The 20,000-nt window shown below is 40.4% G+C and overlaps 2 protein-coding genes across 6 annotated transcripts in view; both read right to left on the reverse strand.

Annotated features, from left to right (window-relative positions):
* Window positions 1–6,829, reverse strand: part of st8sia5 (ST8 alpha-N-acetyl-neuraminide alpha-2,8-sialyltransferase 5) — a 20,008-nt gene extending 13,179 nt beyond the window's left edge. For 3 of the 5 annotated variants that reach the window (XM_053648493.1, XM_053648492.1, XM_053648497.1), the window contains exons 1-2: window positions 6,431–6,829; window positions 222–332 (exon numbers count right to left, since the gene is read on the reverse strand). In XM_053648493.1, coding sequence (XP_053504468.1) covers window positions 222–332; window positions 6,431–6,609 — 290 coding nt within the window. In that variant the 5' untranslated portion in view covers window positions 6,610–6,829. The remainder of the gene's footprint in view (window positions 1–221; window positions 333–6,430) is intronic. The other 2 variants (XM_053648496.1, XM_053648495.1) reach the window with 1 other exon arrangement.
* Window positions 6,830–10,475: 3,646 nt separating this feature from the next.
* On the reverse strand, window positions 10,476–12,886 carry rpl37 (ribosomal protein L37). Its single transcript, XM_053649630.1, has 4 exons — window positions 12,845–12,886; window positions 12,088–12,223; window positions 11,123–11,207; window positions 10,476–10,623 (listed from the first exon to the last, which is right to left on the reverse strand). Exons 1-4 carry the CDS (start codon window positions 12,845–12,847, stop codon window positions 10,554–10,556), a joined length of 294 nt encoding a protein of 97 aa, XP_053505605.1. The 5' UTR covers window positions 12,848–12,886; the 3' UTR covers window positions 10,476–10,553.
* Between the last annotated feature and the right edge of the window lie 7,114 nt (window positions 12,887–20,000).

Consider the following 20,000-nt stretch of genomic DNA (forward strand, 5'->3'; position numbering starts at 1 on the left):
ACCTTTACCTGGACCATCCCTCAGCAAATTCACACAAATGGAACAAAATTGGTCCCTGGCTTCTGATTGGCTGTGGCGTTAGCAAAATCTGTTAATTGCCTTAGTAGTGTTAATGCTAATTAAGTTCCAAAACATGCATGGCGCAGCATTCGTGTTCGTTCACTTTCACACGTTCTCTCTCTCTCTTTCTGTGGGTTGGGTGGTTTAGTGCTGCATTGTACCTTTTCCTCCCAATTCTGGCAGGTTGCTTCATCCCTCCATCATCAGGGTAACTAACGAGGCCGCTCCAGTTGCCCACCTCGTCTCCTTTGAGGCGGGTAAACTGTTGCGTGCTAGTGAGAGAACGAGGCAGTGCATTTAAGGTTTGAAGGTGCATTTCAAAAGAGTGAAACACATTTAAAATGACATCCAGTTACACGTGAGGAGATCATCAAGTGACCCGACGAACCCGATCGGTGTGTTCGCCGGCAATCACACCAGATTCTTAAAGATTTTCCACTGGTACCTCTCATATGAGAGTGAATTGTGGAAAATACATCTCAGCAAACATCAATACCAGTGAGTCATCGGTGAACTATTAAATTAATTGACAATAAACATCAGTTAACCACTGTAATAGTTATCTCACATTGAGAAAAATGTACGTGCAAGAACTTTAGCATTAAAAAAAAGGTTTTAGGTCAAATAACCAAAAGGTCCGAAATAACATCATTGGAATAATCTCAAACAATTTAGGGGTGTTTTTACCATTAGTACATTGGCAATAAAACAACTGGCACACAAAGAACACATTAGTCTTGAAATATCACTGTTTCACAGCATTCAGCCAATACCTCTGACACCCTGGAAGGAACCCAGAACATCACTGCCTCAGAATAAACTGCCCTGAATGAATTAGCTATGGGCACACGTGCGAGCGAAAGTAGGCCGGCTGAAATCAAATCATGGTGTCCGAGGAAGATATTTCTAAGGCAAAGGAAAATGCACTCAATGCTGAAAATGTATTTCGGCACTACACTATGGTGGGATCATTACAAACGCAAATGTTTCAATAATAATTGCTTCAAAAGATCATTCTATTTACTCAGTAATGAAAGGACCAATTGATGAACACTTTTCTGTGTTTCACTCCAAACGTGAAAAAAAAAAACACCAGTTCATTTCATTTAGTAAGTTCACTAGTATCTAGTGTTGGTCAGGTTCAGGAGTGACCCATATGATCTTTGGATTTAGTAATAATTTGTCTTTTTTTGTTGTTTTACATAGTAAGCAAACAATACAGTAGTAGTAGTAGTAGTAGGGTATTCAATCTGATCTCCAAAAGGCTATATGGCTTCAGGCTTTCATTCCAAACAAATGAGAGATACCTGATTCCGCCTGTTTATCGGATGATTTTGGTCTTCAAATTACTATTAGGTATGATGACTACTTAGCTGAAAGGGGAAACCTGCAGTCACACTGGCTAAGACTGAAGACAGATTTCTTTCAGCAAATATATTTCCAGTGAGGTTATTCACATGAAATTTTCACCAGAAATCTGAAAATATAAAGAATTCACAACACTAAAGTCCATAAATAAAGTTACGTGTAATAAAGTGACATAGGAAAAAAGTATTGAACACGCTAAGAAAAAGCAGTTCTCCAAGGCAAGGTAATGCTAGGAACCAGCTGAAATCCATAAGTAATTATACCCCCTATCTGTGCGAATGAATATCAGCTGGGTTAGTAAATTGATGGTCTATAAAAAGGCTTTTCGTTACCAAGGTGTCACACAAGAAACATCTCATGATGGGGAAAAGCAAAGAGCTCTATCAAGACCTTCACAACCTTATTGTTGTGAAACATATCGATGGAATCGGATACGGACGTATTTCAAAACTTCTGAATCCTCCAGTAAGCACCATCGGGGCCGTTATCCACAAGTGGAAGTAACATCACTCCGTCATCAACCGGCCACACACAGGAGCTCCTCGCAAGTTTTCTGACCAGGGAGTCAGAAGAATAGTCAGAAGAGTAGCCCAAGAGCCAAGGACCACTCGGAAAGAGCTCCAGAAACACTTGGAGGCAGCAGGTGCCATCGTCACAGAGAAAACAATAGGCAATGCACTCCACTGCTCACGCTCACCCGCAAGACTCCATTACTAAAGAAAAGGCATGTCGAAGCTCGTTTAAAGTTTGCTACAACTCATTTGGACAAGCCGATGAAATACTGGGAGAGTGTAGTCCGGTCAGACGAGAGCAAAACTGAACTTTTTGTCTGTCATACTACACGCCATGTTTGGAGAAGAAATGGCACTGCACATCTCCCTAAAAACACTACACCAACAGTGAAGTGTGGAGGTGAAGCATCATGGTGTGGGGCTGTTTTTCATCACATGGTACTGGCAGGCTTCATATAATTGAAGGAACGATGAATGGAGCCCTTTACCGGGAGATTCTTGAGAAGAATCTGCTGCCATCCACCAGGATGATGAAGATGAGACGTAGGTGGACCTTCCAGCAGGACAACGATCCAAAACATACAGACATCACCTGAGTCGAATCCAACTGAACAAGATTTAAAGACAATATGTTTAGAAGAATGGACCAAAATCACACCTGAATACCGCGGCCCGTTCATCTCTTCATACAGGAAACGTCTTGAAGCGTCATTACAAACAAAGGCTTCTCCACGAAGTTTTAAATAAATTACAGTTAGCGTGTTCAGTACTTTTTTCCCGTGTCATTCCACTTTATAACACATAACTTTATTTATGGACTTTAATGTTTGGATTTCTTTATATGTGTGGATTTCTTGAGTTAATACCAAAGTCTGGTGAAAATTTCATGTGAATAACCTCATTGGAAATATATTTACTGGAAAAAATGTTGACGCGTCCGATACTTATTCACCCCCCCACCCCCAGTGTAGACTGCTAGGGTTTCTAGTTCAAATATATAAATGTGTTTGGGCTCAGATTCCGAGACAGAGATTGAGTCTAATCATAGATTAAAAGGCTCTTTGAAACTGGACTGACTCCAAATCACTTTCTCAGTCTATCTGAGGGAAAGAAATAGTCTGAGATTTAGCATAATCTCGATTTAAATGATCTGACTCCCAAGCCAAAAATTAATGTTACTCTTGGAGTAGATTTGAGTTTAAAGTAAACCTCTGATGAGCCAAGTTCAATTTAAGTTTATTGGTTTTTTGGCAAATCCTAAATCAATGTAGACCAACAAACACCACAACCCAAACAGATACTCAGACATTAGTGAACCTTTAAGATTTAGATGGTGTTAGTTTTTGAGTTAGCTTTTTAATCCATAAATCAATCGCAGTGCTTTTTGGAGCACAAACTTTCATTTGTGACCCAAAGACAAAAACCTATACTACCTCGTCTGCAAGTGCTCATAACATAATGTTGCACATAGCACCTTACAAAACTGGAGATAAATATGGAGTCAGTGAAGCAGAAGTATGTGCACTCATGCAGACAGCTTGCAATGCAATTTGCAAAATAAGATCAAATTACATCTGGTTACCTGATGCTCCCAGGCTACCTACAACATACAGTTCTATAAGTACACCAGGCTGTAAAGATGCCACATTTCCATCAAATGTCCAGATTCGTTCATACGGGAATTGCAAGGACTAATATTCTATTCATTTCCAAAGTTTATGCACACCAGAATTACAGGTTTCAAATACATTCAGACTTCTGATTTCCAAAAGTAATTTCTGCATGCTCAGATGATGCAGTATAGGTACCTTTGGAAAACTGCATTTTTAAAACAAGACGTATATTCATATACCCAGTGTACGTGTCCTTAATATGAACTTTCTAGATCAGGGGTCATCAACTGTTGGACTGTGTTCCAGAAGCAGACACAATAAAAGAATTTCTGAAGGCTGAACAGAAGGACATTCGGTCAAAGAAGTATTCTCCCTACGTCAAACTTGAAGGCACTAGCCAAAAGTGGTAAGGTGCAGCAGCACTATGAAACAAAACTTCATAATTGTCTTATCTATGGCCATGAACTAATCACTAATAGTGATTAATGCTTTAAAAGGTAACTCTTCTTGTCACCATTCATTCATGTTAGTTTCTCATATGGGCCTTTGTCAGCAAGGAATATTATGTAACTGGACCCAGTTTTGGTTGAATACTCCTGATCTAGATGCTCATCACCTGCTTTTCACTGAAAAGGTTGCTGGCTCTCCATTATTCTTTACAGGCAGTCATCTAACTGCATGACGATTTTATTTTCAGGTCTCATTCCAGCCCTAAATTTCTCCCTCTGGGAACAAATCTGTTCTGATTGTAATTCAGAACTATACAGTCTGGATTTAAATTGTGTTTTAGAAATCCAATGGATTAAGGCTTGCTTCTAAGCCCTCTCCAGGATAACACCTTTTTGGAAAAATGCTAATTGTTTAACACTGCACTGGACTTAATTGTGGTATTTTTAACGTTAGTTTATATGTCTACATTTTTTTGTTGTTGAAATGTACAAGCATTGGTTTGAGGGTATATTTGCACAACTTGGCCACTCAAGCTGATTTTTTATTATTATTATTTTATTTCCCTTCCCTGCATGCATTTCTGAGTGAATTAATGGAGAGGTGAAAGGTACAGCAGCCTTAATCATTTATACTGGGCAGGAAACACAGCCCTACGTCAGGAGCTAATGGTAAGAGCTGTGGGAAGAAAGGGTCGATCTGGAGTGAACACACTATTCCAGATACCCAGGAATGACTTGTTAGTACTGACAGACAAACATCAAGACTAATCTGGCCAGGCGATGCGCTTGCAGGCATTTCACTCATCAATAAAACACTGCGTGAAGATCTTGATGACCGGATTAGAATGTTGATGGTGCAACTCCATTTGCATCAATTATTCCCACTGTTGCAACAGTGATACGAACAGATTTTTGGGGAAAATAATTAGTATGTGCCACTGTCCCCCTGACACGCGGTTGTTTAATTGATAAACTGCAGGGTCATTGTGTTTGACGGTGGTTAGTGAATTCCATTTGTTATCAAGCATTTAAAGTGTTTCAGCAGTGCAAATAATGACAAAAACAACACAATCACATCCATTACATCTGAAAACCCAGAAGTGAGAAATGTCTCACGCACACACACACACACACACACACACACACACACACACACAGTGGTACAGTCACCTGACTGTTTTACAGTATCCCCAAACAACCTTTTTTTCTCAGTGTGAGCACTAAAGAGGTCTAGTGTGTAGGTCTGTGGTAGGATTCACGTAACCAGAATGGATTTTAGGTGGGGGCGGTACTTTATGCATTTCATACCACTTCATTTTTTAAAATTTTTTTTTTTATGAATTCCAGTGGACTCACTCTAGCTCCATAAAATGACTATAAATTTTTGCGTGACATTAAGTTGAACCTCAGTGTTTGTCTTACACACCTACACACTCCTCTTTCTCCGCAGGCTGAGTGCAGACAGAGAAGATTTCGGACAGGATTCATGCTATCAGAGGCGCCGTACACCTGATGTCATGAATGCACTGTGTGCATGAGGCAGTAGAGAGTAATGTGGGAGTGGCTTTAAATGTAGCATATGGACATCTGCAGGCTCGCGGAGACCATAATGCACAGGGGGGGGGGCCTTCAGTCTGAGAGCCGCCATTTTGCACTGACACACAAAGACATACTAGCGATGATGTGCCGTCTCAATCAAGGAGATCGACAATTCTCTTGGACCAGGAAGCTTAGAACCATTCCATCCTTGTACAAACCTTGCAAAATTGAGCGATCTAATTAAAAAAAAAGAAGAAGAAGAAGAAGAAAAAAAAACAACAACCCTCACTATCTGGTTCAGGAAGCTCTCCTAATGATGCAGAATTCAGGCTACACCACAGTCCTTTCCTGTCTGGGTTTTTTTTTTTGTTTTTGTTTGTTTTGTTTTTTTTGTACACTGACATCACAGATCATTTGTTTCTACGTAATTGCTCTTCAATGTCTGTCATGAAGATTTCACAATGCAGTTTCATGTAAAGATGTATGATTAAAAGGTTGAAGGGAGAGAGAAAATTAAAAAAAGAGAGAGAGAAATCAAAAACCAATTAAGGGGAAATAAAAATTGAAGGACCCAAAGCGTCGCGCGGCATAGACAGTCGGCCAGTGGGGACTGTGTATGGCATTTGGGGAGGTGGTGTTATGGAGCTCACGCCTCGAAATCAGGTTTTATTTCCCGCCAAACCATAAAACTGTATGAGCAATAAAGGAAACTGTGCGACCGTTAGGACATAACGGTCAGCTGCGTGCTGGTGTTTCCGAGAGATCAGAGCAAAACATGCCTGACATGAACGACCTACTGGGCTTTGGTGCAGATCTAATCACACGTTACTGCGCATGCATAGTAATACTCACTGGCATCATAACATCATCAGTTTATTTTCATGATTACCTCCGGATGTAATTCTTGCCGTACAGGATTTGCTGCAGGAGCGTGACCACGCCGAAAGCGCAGATGAAAATAAAACACAGGGATCTATTTCCCAGCAGATCTCGCCCGGCCGTCGGGTCCGAGTATCCCATCCTTCCGCGCGGTAGTAATAACGGGGAATAACGAAGAGGCGCGTTCATCCAGCTCTCGAGCGCATTGTCCTGGACCCGGTCCTCGCACGGAATACTTCTGGGTTTTTTTTTTTTTTTTTTTGCCTCTGTGGCCACTTGATCCGGTTTATCGCAAAAGGCGGGATGGGGAATAGATCAATAATTTCTAGTGGGCTGTGCCCGTGCAGAAAGACGGCCGAGACGCCGTCAACATCGTGCGCGCGCCTGCCTCTTCCCCGCGTTCAGCGCACGCGCGTGACTGGAATAGACGCTCCCACCGGAGCTCTGGTGGGAAAACTCAGGAGTAGAGAAGATTACGAAGGGCGTGACCCCACGAACCTGTCTGCCGTGTTCGGGAGCGGTGCACTCGCGTCCACTCGGGGTCTCGAGGATGAAGACAGTGTGTGGCAAAAATGTCGGGACAAATGAAGGTCTTTACAGAGACACGGCGTCCATGCGTGGAACTCGTGACTGCGTGTAGCGCGTGTGATGTCATGCACTCTTTTAACGCTGGTGTCGGTCTCAAACGCTAGCCGACATGCACGTGCTAGATTTGTCCTTAAATCAGTTACTAACGGAACAAACCCCTTTTCTTTTTTTTCTTTTTTTTCTTTTTTTTTTTCAAAGACCCCAGTATATCTCTGCCAGCTGTTTTATGCTCCACCTGCAGGACCACTGCAGTGCACTACCTCATTTAACCCATCTGGTTCATCCTGTCAGCTACTTAATGAAGGACTTTACTTTCAATTCCCTCTGTTGAAATAAATATGAGCATTCAGTTGTCATAAGCCAGTTGTACACTGTGCGATTTCAGTAGCCTTTTGAGCCTTTCACTTGTCACACTTTGATCCCCAAACAAAACTCTTCTATAACAAACTGTGTGATGATGTGTTCTGTGTCAGATTATACAATGAAGCTCCTCAAACAACAGACCTTCCTTTAAAGAAAACGACTACATTCTACTTGTGTCATCAATCACTGCTATTTGAGCTTGTGCCAAAAATGGGGTCATTTATTAACATGCATTAATATGCATGAGATACTATAACTTTAATTAAGAATTTATGGAGGCCTCCTGCAAATGGATAGATCTAAAACTACATTCTGACTAGTAATTATTACTTTAGTCGTCTTAAGTTCAGTTCACTTCTGTTTTATTTGTATCGTGCTTTAAACAGTGGACATTGTATTATTTTGTTTTTATTTATGAACAGAAATAAATACATTTCAGGCTATACAATTTCAATGTTTGAATGAAGTTATATTTTCAAAAATTCTATTTAATATATATACATATAATTGAATTATATTTCTTAAGTTATATTCTCTATAACTTTGTTTATGACGTAAAGCTTTTATTACTACAAGAAATTATGACATGCTAATCAAAATAAAAAAAAATATCCGTATTTAACAAACGATTAACAAAATTATGATTACGTGTAAGTGTATAAGTGTATTTTGAATAGCCGATATACTTTTAGATATCTATAATATTATTAAGACTAGTCAAAACATAATTTTACATATCTAAAACTAGAATTCCATCCATCTTCTATACCGCTTTATCCTTTTCAGGGTCACAGGGAACCTGGAGTCGAGCATCAGGCACAAGGCATTGTACACGCACCCTGGACAGGGTGCCAATCCATCGCAGGAAGAAACCGGAGTACCCGGAGGAAACCCGGACATGCAAACTCCGCACACACAGGGCCACGGTGGGAATCAAACCCCCGACCCTGGAGGTGTGAGGCGGACGTGCTAATCAGTAAGCCACCGTGCGCCTCAAAACTAGCTTTAGACATAACCAAAAACATCACGAATGGTCTTTATAATGAATTAATTACATTAGAGATACCTCAAACGTATCTCAGTTATAATTGTGAAATTACAGATGTCCGAACTAGTCAAAATTACAGTATACTGTAGATGTCCGGAAGTAACATTTCGACTAGTGAAAATGTAATTATAGATATTTATCCACAACTAGACACGGCAAGTTTTTTTCCCCCCATTCTTATTGACAGGCATTTCAGCGTTGAGGCGTGTTTTCAATGTTCCTGGAGTATCAGTGTTTTAATATGGAATGTACACATCGCGTAGTGTTAAAATGTTCATCCTTAATTTTAAAACAAATGTGATTGTGTTTTGATATCATTTACACCAGATTATAACACCACCAGCATCTCGGCCTCTCTTAGCTGTGAAGTGGTGGAGGTGATCATTTCTTTGTACAGTAGTAGATTGGTGAGTGTTGGATCTCTACGACGCTTCCTGGAGGATTACAGCGTCGAGTAGAATCTCTTTGGTATTTTGCCCGTTCCTTTTACAGCCAGGCGGTGAGAATTCGGTGGCCTGATCGTTCCACGTTGAAACAGATGGTTGATTCATGCTTTAAAAATGAAATCCACATTGAGCTAAAATCAGAGAAAGATTTCTGTTTATGTACATTTGAGTGATGTGCTCAGACTTAACTTCGCTCAACAGGTCAGGTGCTGGTGAGTGAGCTGCTAGTTCTCACCCAAGTCTGCAGAACTGCTGTTGATTGGGTTCTTCCCTCCCATGGTGGAGCTGAGTGGCAGCCAGCACGTGGCGAGGTGCTGATCCAATGCAATGAGGAGGCTCTGGCAGTATATGATTTCTGACCGAAGCCCATCTGTTGCGACCAGATATTATTTGGGTGGTGGTGGATCTCAGTACAGCAGTCATACTGACGTGGCATGTAAGTGGGTGTAGCACTGATTAAAGCACAGCAGTGTTGCTGGGACTTTTGAACACCTCCGTATCACTGAGAACAATTCACCATCCAAAAATAGCAAATCAAGTGTCCTGTGGTGATGATTGTATATCGAAGTGCTAGAGGACAATAATCACAGTGTATAGAAAGCCACACACTAAATTTCTCCACAAACTAAGATTCCAAGAGAAGTTTTTCAATACTCCATGATTACTGAATTATGCCTACTCCATTTCAATTGTTCAGTGGGGTTCCTTTCTATCGATGGACAGGGTTAGAGGGTCTCGCATATTATGTACAGCAGTGGTCACCAACCGCTTCCTTAAGATCTACCTGCAGGTGTCATCTCCAACCAAAATCTAACACACCTCTTTTAGTTGATCAATAACTTCCTAAGGCAACGATTCGACAGCCAGGTGGGCACTATAACGGCTGGAGATAAAGTCTACAGGAAATAATATCTCCAGGAAGAGGGTTGGTGACCACTAATCTACAGCAATATCCAGCAAATTCCAATTAAGGAATGGCTATTAATCAGCTGATTTGTCAAATCATGCCTGTTGGGAGCTGGTTTAAGCAAGGTCTGGCTAATAATGTATTATAGATCATCTATACCAAGCCTAGCAACTATATGAGCATTAGGAGTCACCACAGAAATCATGCTCAAATATTCATTCCGTATTCTTGGTGCGCCAGTGTTTTTACTCCGTTTATACATTACTGTTTTAAATAAATTTATAGCCACGACCAACTATCCTAACTTAGAAAACTCCACCATGAAGAATTTTCACGGTTATATTGAAATATTTGTGATATGCTTACTGATTCCAGTGTTAATTTTTCGGTTAATTAATATTCAGGGGTGGGGAAGCCATCAAAGTGGAGCGAGACCAACACGCCTGTGAAAAGTTTAAATACAAAATCACCTCCCGATACAAAGCACGGCAGTCACTGAAGACACCATGCTAGTTATATTGTCATGCTGGTCATTCAGGGGGATTTTTCCTTCAACGTGGTGCAAGTTTAGCCTAGCATACGGGAAAAGGTAAATGACGTGTTTACTTTGAACAAATACACAGAAAAGCTATATTCACCCAACACGGTCAGAATTGCTTTATACACAGCAAAGTCAAAAGATATATATACACACACACACAAGTCAAAAGATGTCAAGTGGTTTAATAAACAGGCCACAAAGCATCGTGTTTGTTGTTGACATGTTTATTGGGAGCATGTATTATGAGGAGCTGGATGCAGCCACTGCTGCCCGTCGGGGTTTGGGGACGGTTCCTTCACGGAATCCATTCCTGTAAAAATAAAGTAGAATACAATGAGTAAAAATGAACAGATTAACACATGCCTGCAGATTTATCATGCTCACTCAAGTACAACATTAGTCAAATTGATCTGAGTGTTAATCTTTAGATAAGATTAGCATGGTCACACTGAATGAGCATCCTCAATTCAAAATACTGATAACTAGCTCAAGTTTGTCATACACGGCCAGGTTTCTCCCAGAAATGCTACACAGTTCAACAGAAGCAGGTAATTAACCAGACAGGCAAAAAGCAATTCATTATGGAAAATTTGTTTGTAAACATTATTGCAGGCTGAATCTGAATTTTCTCCCAAGTGAGCCCTCCTGAACAAATGAAGTACAAACACTTCTAGCGCGGAAATGAATACTTTACTTCGTATACCTTGTTTTATTAAGCCTTCTAAAAAAAAAAAACCCCAAAGACTTCACTTAGCCCTAATAAAAGCAGACGCTTCTGAATTTCCCAGCTTTGAACCCAAGAGACTCACCTGAACCTACGGAACACGACCTTCATGTGCCTCATACGGCCGGTTCCGGTGGTGCTGCGCCGCTTGGCCTTGGCACTCCAGTTATCTAAAGACACAAAAACCATCGTACATTTAAAACACAAATTCATGAACAGAGCAGTGTCCCCTGGTCCCCAAAACATCCACATTTTAACTATTCATTCCTTAACACACGTCGGATTATTAAACACTTTGAGCGACACGAAGTTACGAGGTCAAACAAACGTGCACGTCACGGAGTCTCCAGCACAGGGAATCAGAGGGAGAACACTAACACAAATCTGGACGTCGTCTCGTTTCTTCTCCTCAATACCGAATACGCCACAGAAGTACTGTGCAACCGTGCATATTCAGATTCTCTACATTAATTACCGTTTACCTAAACTACAAGCAGACGTAACGAGTTGGAACAGTGTCACAACTTTAAAGGCTGAAAAGTTAAAAACCAAATGTCGTGGTACTTGTATGTTCACTACAAAGCAACCATCGCAGGTAAAGATGTGCACTTCATGCAAAAAGCTACAGGTTCAAAACGAGTCACTGTTGACTCTCTGTACAAATTCAAAGACTTACATAGGCCTGCTTTTCTGAATAGCATCTTGCAGCATCGTTTGGTCAATTATTAACACACCTATTAAAGTGCCCATAAAGGACCAAAACTTAAAGGGTCGACAACGGAGACTGTGGTGAGGATGTGGACCCTGCAAAGCATTTCAGCGAATCCGACCGAGCACTGAAAACGCTACGGCAATACCAACCAACACAAGCCAGCAACTCCAGTTTAGTTTTCACCATGAACCGTGGCAGCCGCTGTAGCAGATCATCTGTTTTATTTAATCTCATTTACCACTATACCACAAAGATGTTCATGATCCCGTCCCACCGACCTCTCTCAATCCCCAAAATAAAGAGGCACCATGATGGATGGTAAAGAGGCGAGTACTCACACTTTCTCTTGCGCTTGGCAGGGTAACCGCACTTGCCGCAGGTAGATTTCTGCAGGTGATAGGCCTTGGAGCCGCAGCGGCGGCACAGAGTGTGCGTCTTATTGCGACGCTTTCCAAAAGACGACGTACCCTTCGTCTGGAGAAGGGGAGGAAAAAAACAGTTAACATCTCAGGTGAGAATTCACAGGTTTGGAGACTGGTTGCCTCTGTTGAATTAGGTGCTTCATATCTCTTAATAGTTCTCTAACTAACTAGAACACTAACATCTGAGTCGTAATAACAGCATTCATAAAGTGTCTCTAAGGCAATGTTAACTGAAGAACCGGTGAAAATTTCTAGAAAGACAGGCGAAAGGCAAGTATTTGCCAACTTTCTGTGAGGAAGCATAAGTGAAGACAGCCAGGCGTTAAATATATATATACACACACCTGAAAAATGGATTTTATAACGTTAAAATTTCTCTAACATTAACCAGCCTCACTATAGTAAACTCCAAAAATGAAACCGCTTGACCATGTCGTTAGCATAAACGCTACTAGCATTGGTCTACTGCAGAGACGGCTAACGTAAGCTAGCTAGCCAGTGCATTACAACAAAGTGCATCTAATTTATATATTTACACTTAATCCTGTCAAATATCGAAGTCAATCGACTCTAAATATCATTACAATACAAAAGCCACGCCGAAACAACGATATTAAAGTGAACAAGAGCAGATGTTGGGAGATTTTTGGCGATGCGGCGACCAAAAACTCACCATCTTTTCCTCAGATGAGAGTCGAAAGAGGGCGGAAAAGGAATTGGTGTAGCACTAAAAGACATCCGGGTTTGCGTTCGGTGTAACACCGAAATGGGTCCTGAATCCTTTCGAGCGATTCGTGATCTTTTGATCTGTATATATAATTCGCTTATTTAGCGTTTAGTATTGGCTTTCTAGTTTTAGGATACACATAATAGGTTTCATATTATTTATTATAGTTTAGAATTTAGGGGTGTTATAGACTACACCAAATAAAATAAATAAAAATGAATAAATAATAAAAAAATTTTTTTTAAAAAGCTCAGGTTATCTTCAGATTTTTAAATATTAAAAGTTATTTTAAGTAATTCTTATTTTCCATGTGCTGAAAGACTATCGAGCACAGAAAGTGAGGAATGGCAGGAGAGAAACTGTTGAGGTGAACACGGTCTATATGTGAATGTCATGTTATAGTGTCGCATTAATTTTGACCACCAGGGGGCGATAACATCTAAGAGCTCAGAGCGCCAAACCACATCACGTCGAGTCAGCGTCTGGGAACGCGTCACGTGGTTTCCCAAGCTGCGGAAACTTCAGTATGACATTGTCACACGTTCAACGATGGCTATTCTCAGATCTGGTAACTCCTGTAGACGGTATATGTAAATATGCATGTTGTATGTAAACTCGTTTGTTTCTCTAGACCACTTCAGTGCTAACTGACATTAGAAAGATAGCAGTGGTTCCCCTGGAACCATTACAAGGGAGACCAGCATAGTTAGGTCTCCTCTGGCCTAATGCACTGGTCCTGAAATGGCGAGTTGATTCAGAGAAAACCCTCAACTGTGCTGGAACCATTATAACGCTGTTGAATTCTCTATCAGAACCAGCAGGCGAAAGTATAAACAAGGGCCAGCTTCTCCACAACTATTACCTTGCTGAACTCTACACTACACCATTAGGCCATGTATTATTATCTGTACATGGTATATTATCCATGGATCCTTCCATCTATTCTAATAGGTCAGAAGGTGTTCTTTAACTCTGATAGTAGTTCATTCATTCATTCATCTTCAGTAACTGGTGAATCTGGAGTCTATCCTGGGAACACTGCTGGAGAGGCAGCAATACACCTTGGGGCACTATGTACACACATCACACACTCATTCTCCCTAGGGGCAATTTATTATAGCCAATCCACATACCGGCAGGTTTTCTGGGAGGCGGGAGGACGCCGGGGAACCCAGAGGAAACCCACACAGACACGGAGAAGAACATGCTAAACTCCACACAGATGGCAGCCCGAACTCAGGATCCAATCAGGTACAGTGCCGCTACCCTCTTACAGTAGTGCCTGCTGGAATTCAGATAAGGTTTATATTAATGCTCTTGTTCAACTCATTCACAGAGTCTTGTATGACAGATGCTCCACTTAATCTAAGCCACAGTTACCTAACCCTGGTCCCGGTGTACCCTCCGTACTGCACATTTTAGTGCTTTTCCTGCTCCAACCCCACCTGACTCAACTAATCAGCTAATTATCAGCCTTTCCTGAGTTGAAGTTCACGATTGAGAGTAGTGTAAACATTCAAATGTTCAGAACAGGGGGAACTCCAGGACCAGGATTGGGGAAAATGTGATCTAAGCCAAATAATTGTATTGTTTAACATATCATTTTGATATATCGTAACTTTCCGTAAGGACATGTTTATTTAATATTTATGGAAGGAGTATCCAGTGTCAGTGCTTTGTAATGCCAGGATGTTTTCCTCCGCAGGAGAGCCTTCAGGACAGAGGATTTTGCACTTCCTGGTTACTCCGTAACATGACATGCTACGCTTTTGGTTGTTTTTTTGATTTGTCTTATCAAGAGAGAGAGGGGGAAAAAAAACTCATCTCATGGACATGCGACATTAAACGTATATAGAAATGATTAAATGTATGTCAAATCATTCATTAAACAATTAAAAATTGTACTCATTGGCAAATTGTTGTGGAATAAGAGGAATAAAATACTTCAAGACATGCTGTTAGAGAAAAAGAATTACCTTCAGGGTGGTAACTCTGCATCGTGTTGGGCCACATTACACCATTTGACTATTTTCCTATAACAGAACACACTCTTGTGTTTTATTCCTTACGTAATTCCTTCTTGCCATTAACAGCAGTGTTCGAGATTTACAGCCTTCCTCTTGTAAAGCAGCTTTATTTTCACCACATCTCTAACCTGGGTTCATATTGCAAACCTAAATGTATTTAGTGTATTTTGGAGTCGAAGAAGGCTGTAATGCAATTTCGCATGTTGTATGCGTTCATTTTAAACAGGTCTTGACAGATCTGTTATTTCATTAATAATATGTCAAATAGTATATCTGTGGAAGGACGCCTTTAAACATGATGTTACTGCCTCAGTGTCCAGGTGTCTACTTCATCTAAATGGCAGATAACATCCTAGTTCACATATGGTAGACTAATTACAGTGTAAACACTACTAACTTGTGTAGTTTATAGGGATAGGGTGTCATTTCAGACTCAGCGACAGACTCAGTCCATTTCCCAGGAAACACAGTTACAGCTAGATTCATAAAGACTAATGTCATTTATTTTTATTTTGACAAAAATCAGCGAATAATTGCGTACATCTTTGTGTGTCTGTCCCTTAATGGCTAGGTCCATAGATAAGTGAAATTCAGGTCTTGAGTACTGAATGTTCTCTCACAGAAATGTTCTGTCTGTGTGTGTGTGTGTGTGTGTGTGTGTGGACTATAATTTTAACAAACTCGCTTAGTCATGGCACATGGTTTTGACTGACAGCCCACTTCCACAGAACATAAATGTTAACTTTGTATAAAAAGAATTATGTGTGTGTATATATATATATATATATATATATATATATATATATATATATATATATATATATATATAAGCACACAATTGTATAGGACATCTTTGTATGCATTACTATTTCTCTTCACTGGGAAGGCCCAAACATGTCCCAGCAAGACAATGCCTCTGTGCACAAAGCAAGGTCCATGAAGACATGGTTTGTCAATGTCGGAGTGGAAGAACTCGAATGGCCTGCACAGAGCACTCACCTCAACCCCAATGAACACCTCTGGTATGAACAGGAATGGCAACTGCGACCCCAGGCCACCTCACCCAACATCAGTGCCTGACCTCACTAATGGTGGCTCAATGGGCAAATCCCCACAGTCATGTTCTAAAATCTATTAGAAAGCCTTTCTAGAGGAGTGGAGGGTAATATAACAGGAACCAAGAGAAACTATATCTGACATGGTATGTTCAAAAAGGACATATGGGTGCGATGGTCAGATGTCTACAAACGTTAGGCCATATAGTGTATGGACAAAACCGGAAACCGAAATACTGCCATTGTCTCATCTCCTAACATGTTGAATCCAGTCCTTGAGTATGTGCCACATGGACTGGCATTCATATTAACTTTTTGAGCAGAGAAACCAATGTATTTTCAACAAAGACTTTTTTTTTCCCACTTAGCAAGTACATTATATGGAAATTTTGAAAAGGTGCTTAAGTACCTCTTTAATAAAAGAGCCGGTCGCATATTCACAAGCCATTGCATAAACACATGGTGAGTGTAATTTTTTTTTATTAGGCCCCAGGGGAAATATATGATCCGATACACACATACACAAACCATGTGAGAATGTGTGCATCTGAGATGCGCTAGTTCATGGTGTGTGTGCGTTTTGATGGTTTATGTATGAGATGGCAAGTTTACTGCTCTCTATGGAGTTGGAAAAAGAACCAAAACAGCCCTTATTCTCAGTAACAGTGTACACTATACAATTTCTGCTCATTTAAACATGTTTTTCCTATCTGTTTGGACTTTCATAACTAATTTAATAATTTAACAGATATATAATATACTGTATATATTTTAGGTCTAAACTCAGTGTATACATTTCTGTTATTACTGGGTCAGATTACATGTCTTCGTATAGCTTATTTTTGTGGAATTGAACATTTCCATATGACCAGTGTTATTTCTTGAGCTGTTAGAACCAAACTGGTGACAGTGCGTATGAATTTTCTCTACAGCTGTTGTAATTGTATTTGTATTATATATTGCTTGGACATGGACATACAAATAAAGCTATTCACAGGTATTTACATATTGTTAATTCTCTATGGCAGAAGATTTTCTACCTATTGAACAGCTTCACAACTTGACGCTAGCGAGGCAGCCTGCTCTTATGCGCTTTTAAATCTTAGTTTTACTATTCCAGATGTCACAGAGGATAAAAATGAGTAATCTTTCTGAATGTCTGATACATTCAAAACCTATTCCTGTTTGTGAAAATGTTCTGATGTCCGAACGGGAGGGGGCGGGGATTCTGTGCCATTCCTGGTTTTTACCTTCAGGTTCTGTGAAAGACATTAACAGACAAAAATGCACACTCACACACGCACACTTCAATACGCCACACCATTAATCCACATATTCCACTCCGTCAGAGTTAATGTATAAAGATTCATTACCATGCATAGACTCACAGAAAGCACATACATGTCACAATATCCCCCCCCCCCCCCCCCAAAATAAATAAATAAATAAATAAATAATCTAGCACCGGAAATGACTCTTCATTTTGTCCTTCTGTGCCTCTGGCTGAACCTTCTTTTAAAGTTTTATGTTGAACCCTTTAAAAGTTTCCAGTTTAGAAAAGGCTACAAATAGACCCCTTTTGGAAAGCTAGAACCATTAACCATCCAAAGAACCCTTCAGGAATCGGTTATCGTAAGAGTGCATTATATTTATGGTCAGGTGATGTCTAATAATTAGACATCAGTCTAGAACCTCACATATGCAGTTTATTGAATACAGGCTACTCAGGCCATAAATCATGCAGAACACAAGATAAAAAACTGACCCAAATAAACCTAGAACCAAAAATGACAGCAAATCATGCAACCAAATAAGCTGAAGTTCTGCCTCTCTATCGCCATCTCTGTTTGAAACATAAAACTGCAAGCTGCTTGTGGAGGTTTTTTATTTTATTTTAAGTGAGTTGTGTTTCAGCACTCTGCGCTGATTAATCTGATGGTTTGAGGTGTACGTATGGGTTGTATATTAGCTCTAATTTTTATATGATATGGTTATGGGTTTTTTTTTGGTGTAGAGGTGAGTTGCTGTAGCTCATAGCTAGCAGAAAATAAGTGCAATTTACCACATGTACCATAGCAACGAAAAAAAAACCATAGGAAACTCAATACCTAACTGAATCAAGCGAACAAGTGCACTACTGTTAGCTAGCTACCTACTGAGCCACTGAAATGTCTTACCTGTTCCGTGGGGGGGAAAAAGCGCCATCTCTTCATCAGTATTCAATCCCTTCAGATCTCGGAGTTTTCGTCACCTTTCAAAAGCCATGCCGATATTTATTCTCGTTTTAGCACGGGCTCTGTCGCTTTCCCTTTTTGACTGCAGGCTCTCCTCCTGTGATTGTGTTTTGAAGTATCTAGATTAAAAGCAGCAACAAGTTTAAATTCTCAGCAACTCTTGTAAGGACAAGCAACAAACACTCCACCATCCTCAGCACACACACACACATACCTGATATAGTAGCCAGCGCGTTTTGTTTTCGTTTATGGACGTGCCATAACCATGCAAAGGCCACCCTATACAGATGGTGACAGATAAATGAGTGGATAAATGAGTGACATGGTTTTAATACACTTCTATACCTTAGAGCATGGTTTCTCAATCTTTTGCCCACTGCAACCCACTTTTTTTTTCGAATGCCAGTCATCCATGGCCCGCTTTGGTAAAAAAAAAAAAAAAAAAAATCCACTGGTTTACCCACACATGTTGGATCCTTACTCTGAAGGTGATGTTCAAGTTTAGAAGGCTCCATTGAGTCATTGGCCAAAACCTCATCACACTTACCACACTGTGGTTTTTCATCCACTGGAACAGTTGAACTGTGCTGAATATAGTCCGGGTTGTACTTTTTAGTCGGGGTTGAACACATTTTGCTGCCTTCAAAGTACAAGGAGTTTCTGAATAGTAGTCTGTGTTCAGACTAGCACGGTGCATGGAGCTAGTGCATAGCCTACGTAAGACTAACGCTACATAAAGAGACCTTGATTGAGGTCTATGATTGGACAACTAATAAATGACGTCATCCTTTTACTTAAGGCCATTTATGTAAACCTTTATGTAAATATCAACACGATTCAATGACAGAGGTCACTGGTGCCCTAAACATTGCAAACACACGGTTCTAATTGGTAATTTGTACTCATAAAGGCCCGTTCACACCAAGGACGATAACTATAACTATAAGTGATGGGTGCGGTCTCACCCAGGATGACACGCCGCATCTGCAGGGCATGACGCCTCACTGAATGGTTTGATGAATATGAAAATGATGTATGCTGCGGCCGTCACAGTTTCCAGATCTCGACTCAGTTGAACAAGCAGGAGAGATTTAGACGGTGCTTTCCATCACCATCATCATCATCATCATCATCAAAACACCAATACAGGGAATATCTTTTGGAAGTACCCTGTCCAGGGTGTACCCCGCCTTGTGCCCCATGCTCCCTGGGATAGGCTCCAGGTTTCCCCGCGACCCTGAAGGATAAGCCGTATAGAAGATGGATGGATGGATGGATCTTTTGGAAGTATGGTGTTCAATATTATTTTTTAAAACAAGATTTGCTCTTTGTGGAAATACAGAGCTCCCTCAACAAGGACTGTTTTTGCTGGCTGTTTTATTTGCTGTTTTTACAATGCATTACAGGAAAATATGCTTTGTGCTTCCCGGTATGTCACTCCATTTTCTCATTCCAGGTCATTTTTTAAAAATAATTTGTTTTTCTTCTCAAGAATGTAATTAAACCTCCTTTGTAACCTTCCAGGAAACTAGTGTTTGACATAATACTCAAGTGTGCTCTCTCAGTTGCATAGCTACACACATAAACAGTGCACAAGCACATAGAAAGAAAATGATTTGATTCTTTTAGCTTTTTTTTGTTGTTGTTGTAATAAATAAGTATCCTGCCTTTAGAACAATGCACAGCATGCAAACACACATGCTTTCGATCTTTAGAAAACGAACACGACAAACACACAAACACATGCATTAAATATATTGCAACGATTTTGACGTAATGGAAAGAT

Source organism: Ictalurus furcatus, chromosome 18, assembly GCF_023375685.1.
Source record: "Ictalurus furcatus strain D&B chromosome 18, Billie_1.0, whole genome shotgun sequence".
NCBI lineage: Eukaryota > Metazoa > Chordata > Actinopteri > Siluriformes > Ictaluridae > Ictalurus > Ictalurus furcatus.

Excerpts from the sequence above, each read along its gene's own strand:
- rpl37 (XM_053649630.1), bottom strand. Across the intron at positions 11,208-12,087 it reads TGCCAAGCGCAAGAGAAAGT|ATAACTGGAGTGCCAAGGCC; the intron begins GTGAGTACTCGC and ends TTGTGTCTTTAG. Across the intron at positions 10,624-11,122 it reads GTCGTGTTCCGTAGGTTCAG|GAATGGATTCCGTGAAGGAA; the intron begins GTGAGTCTCTTG and ends TTATTTTTACAG.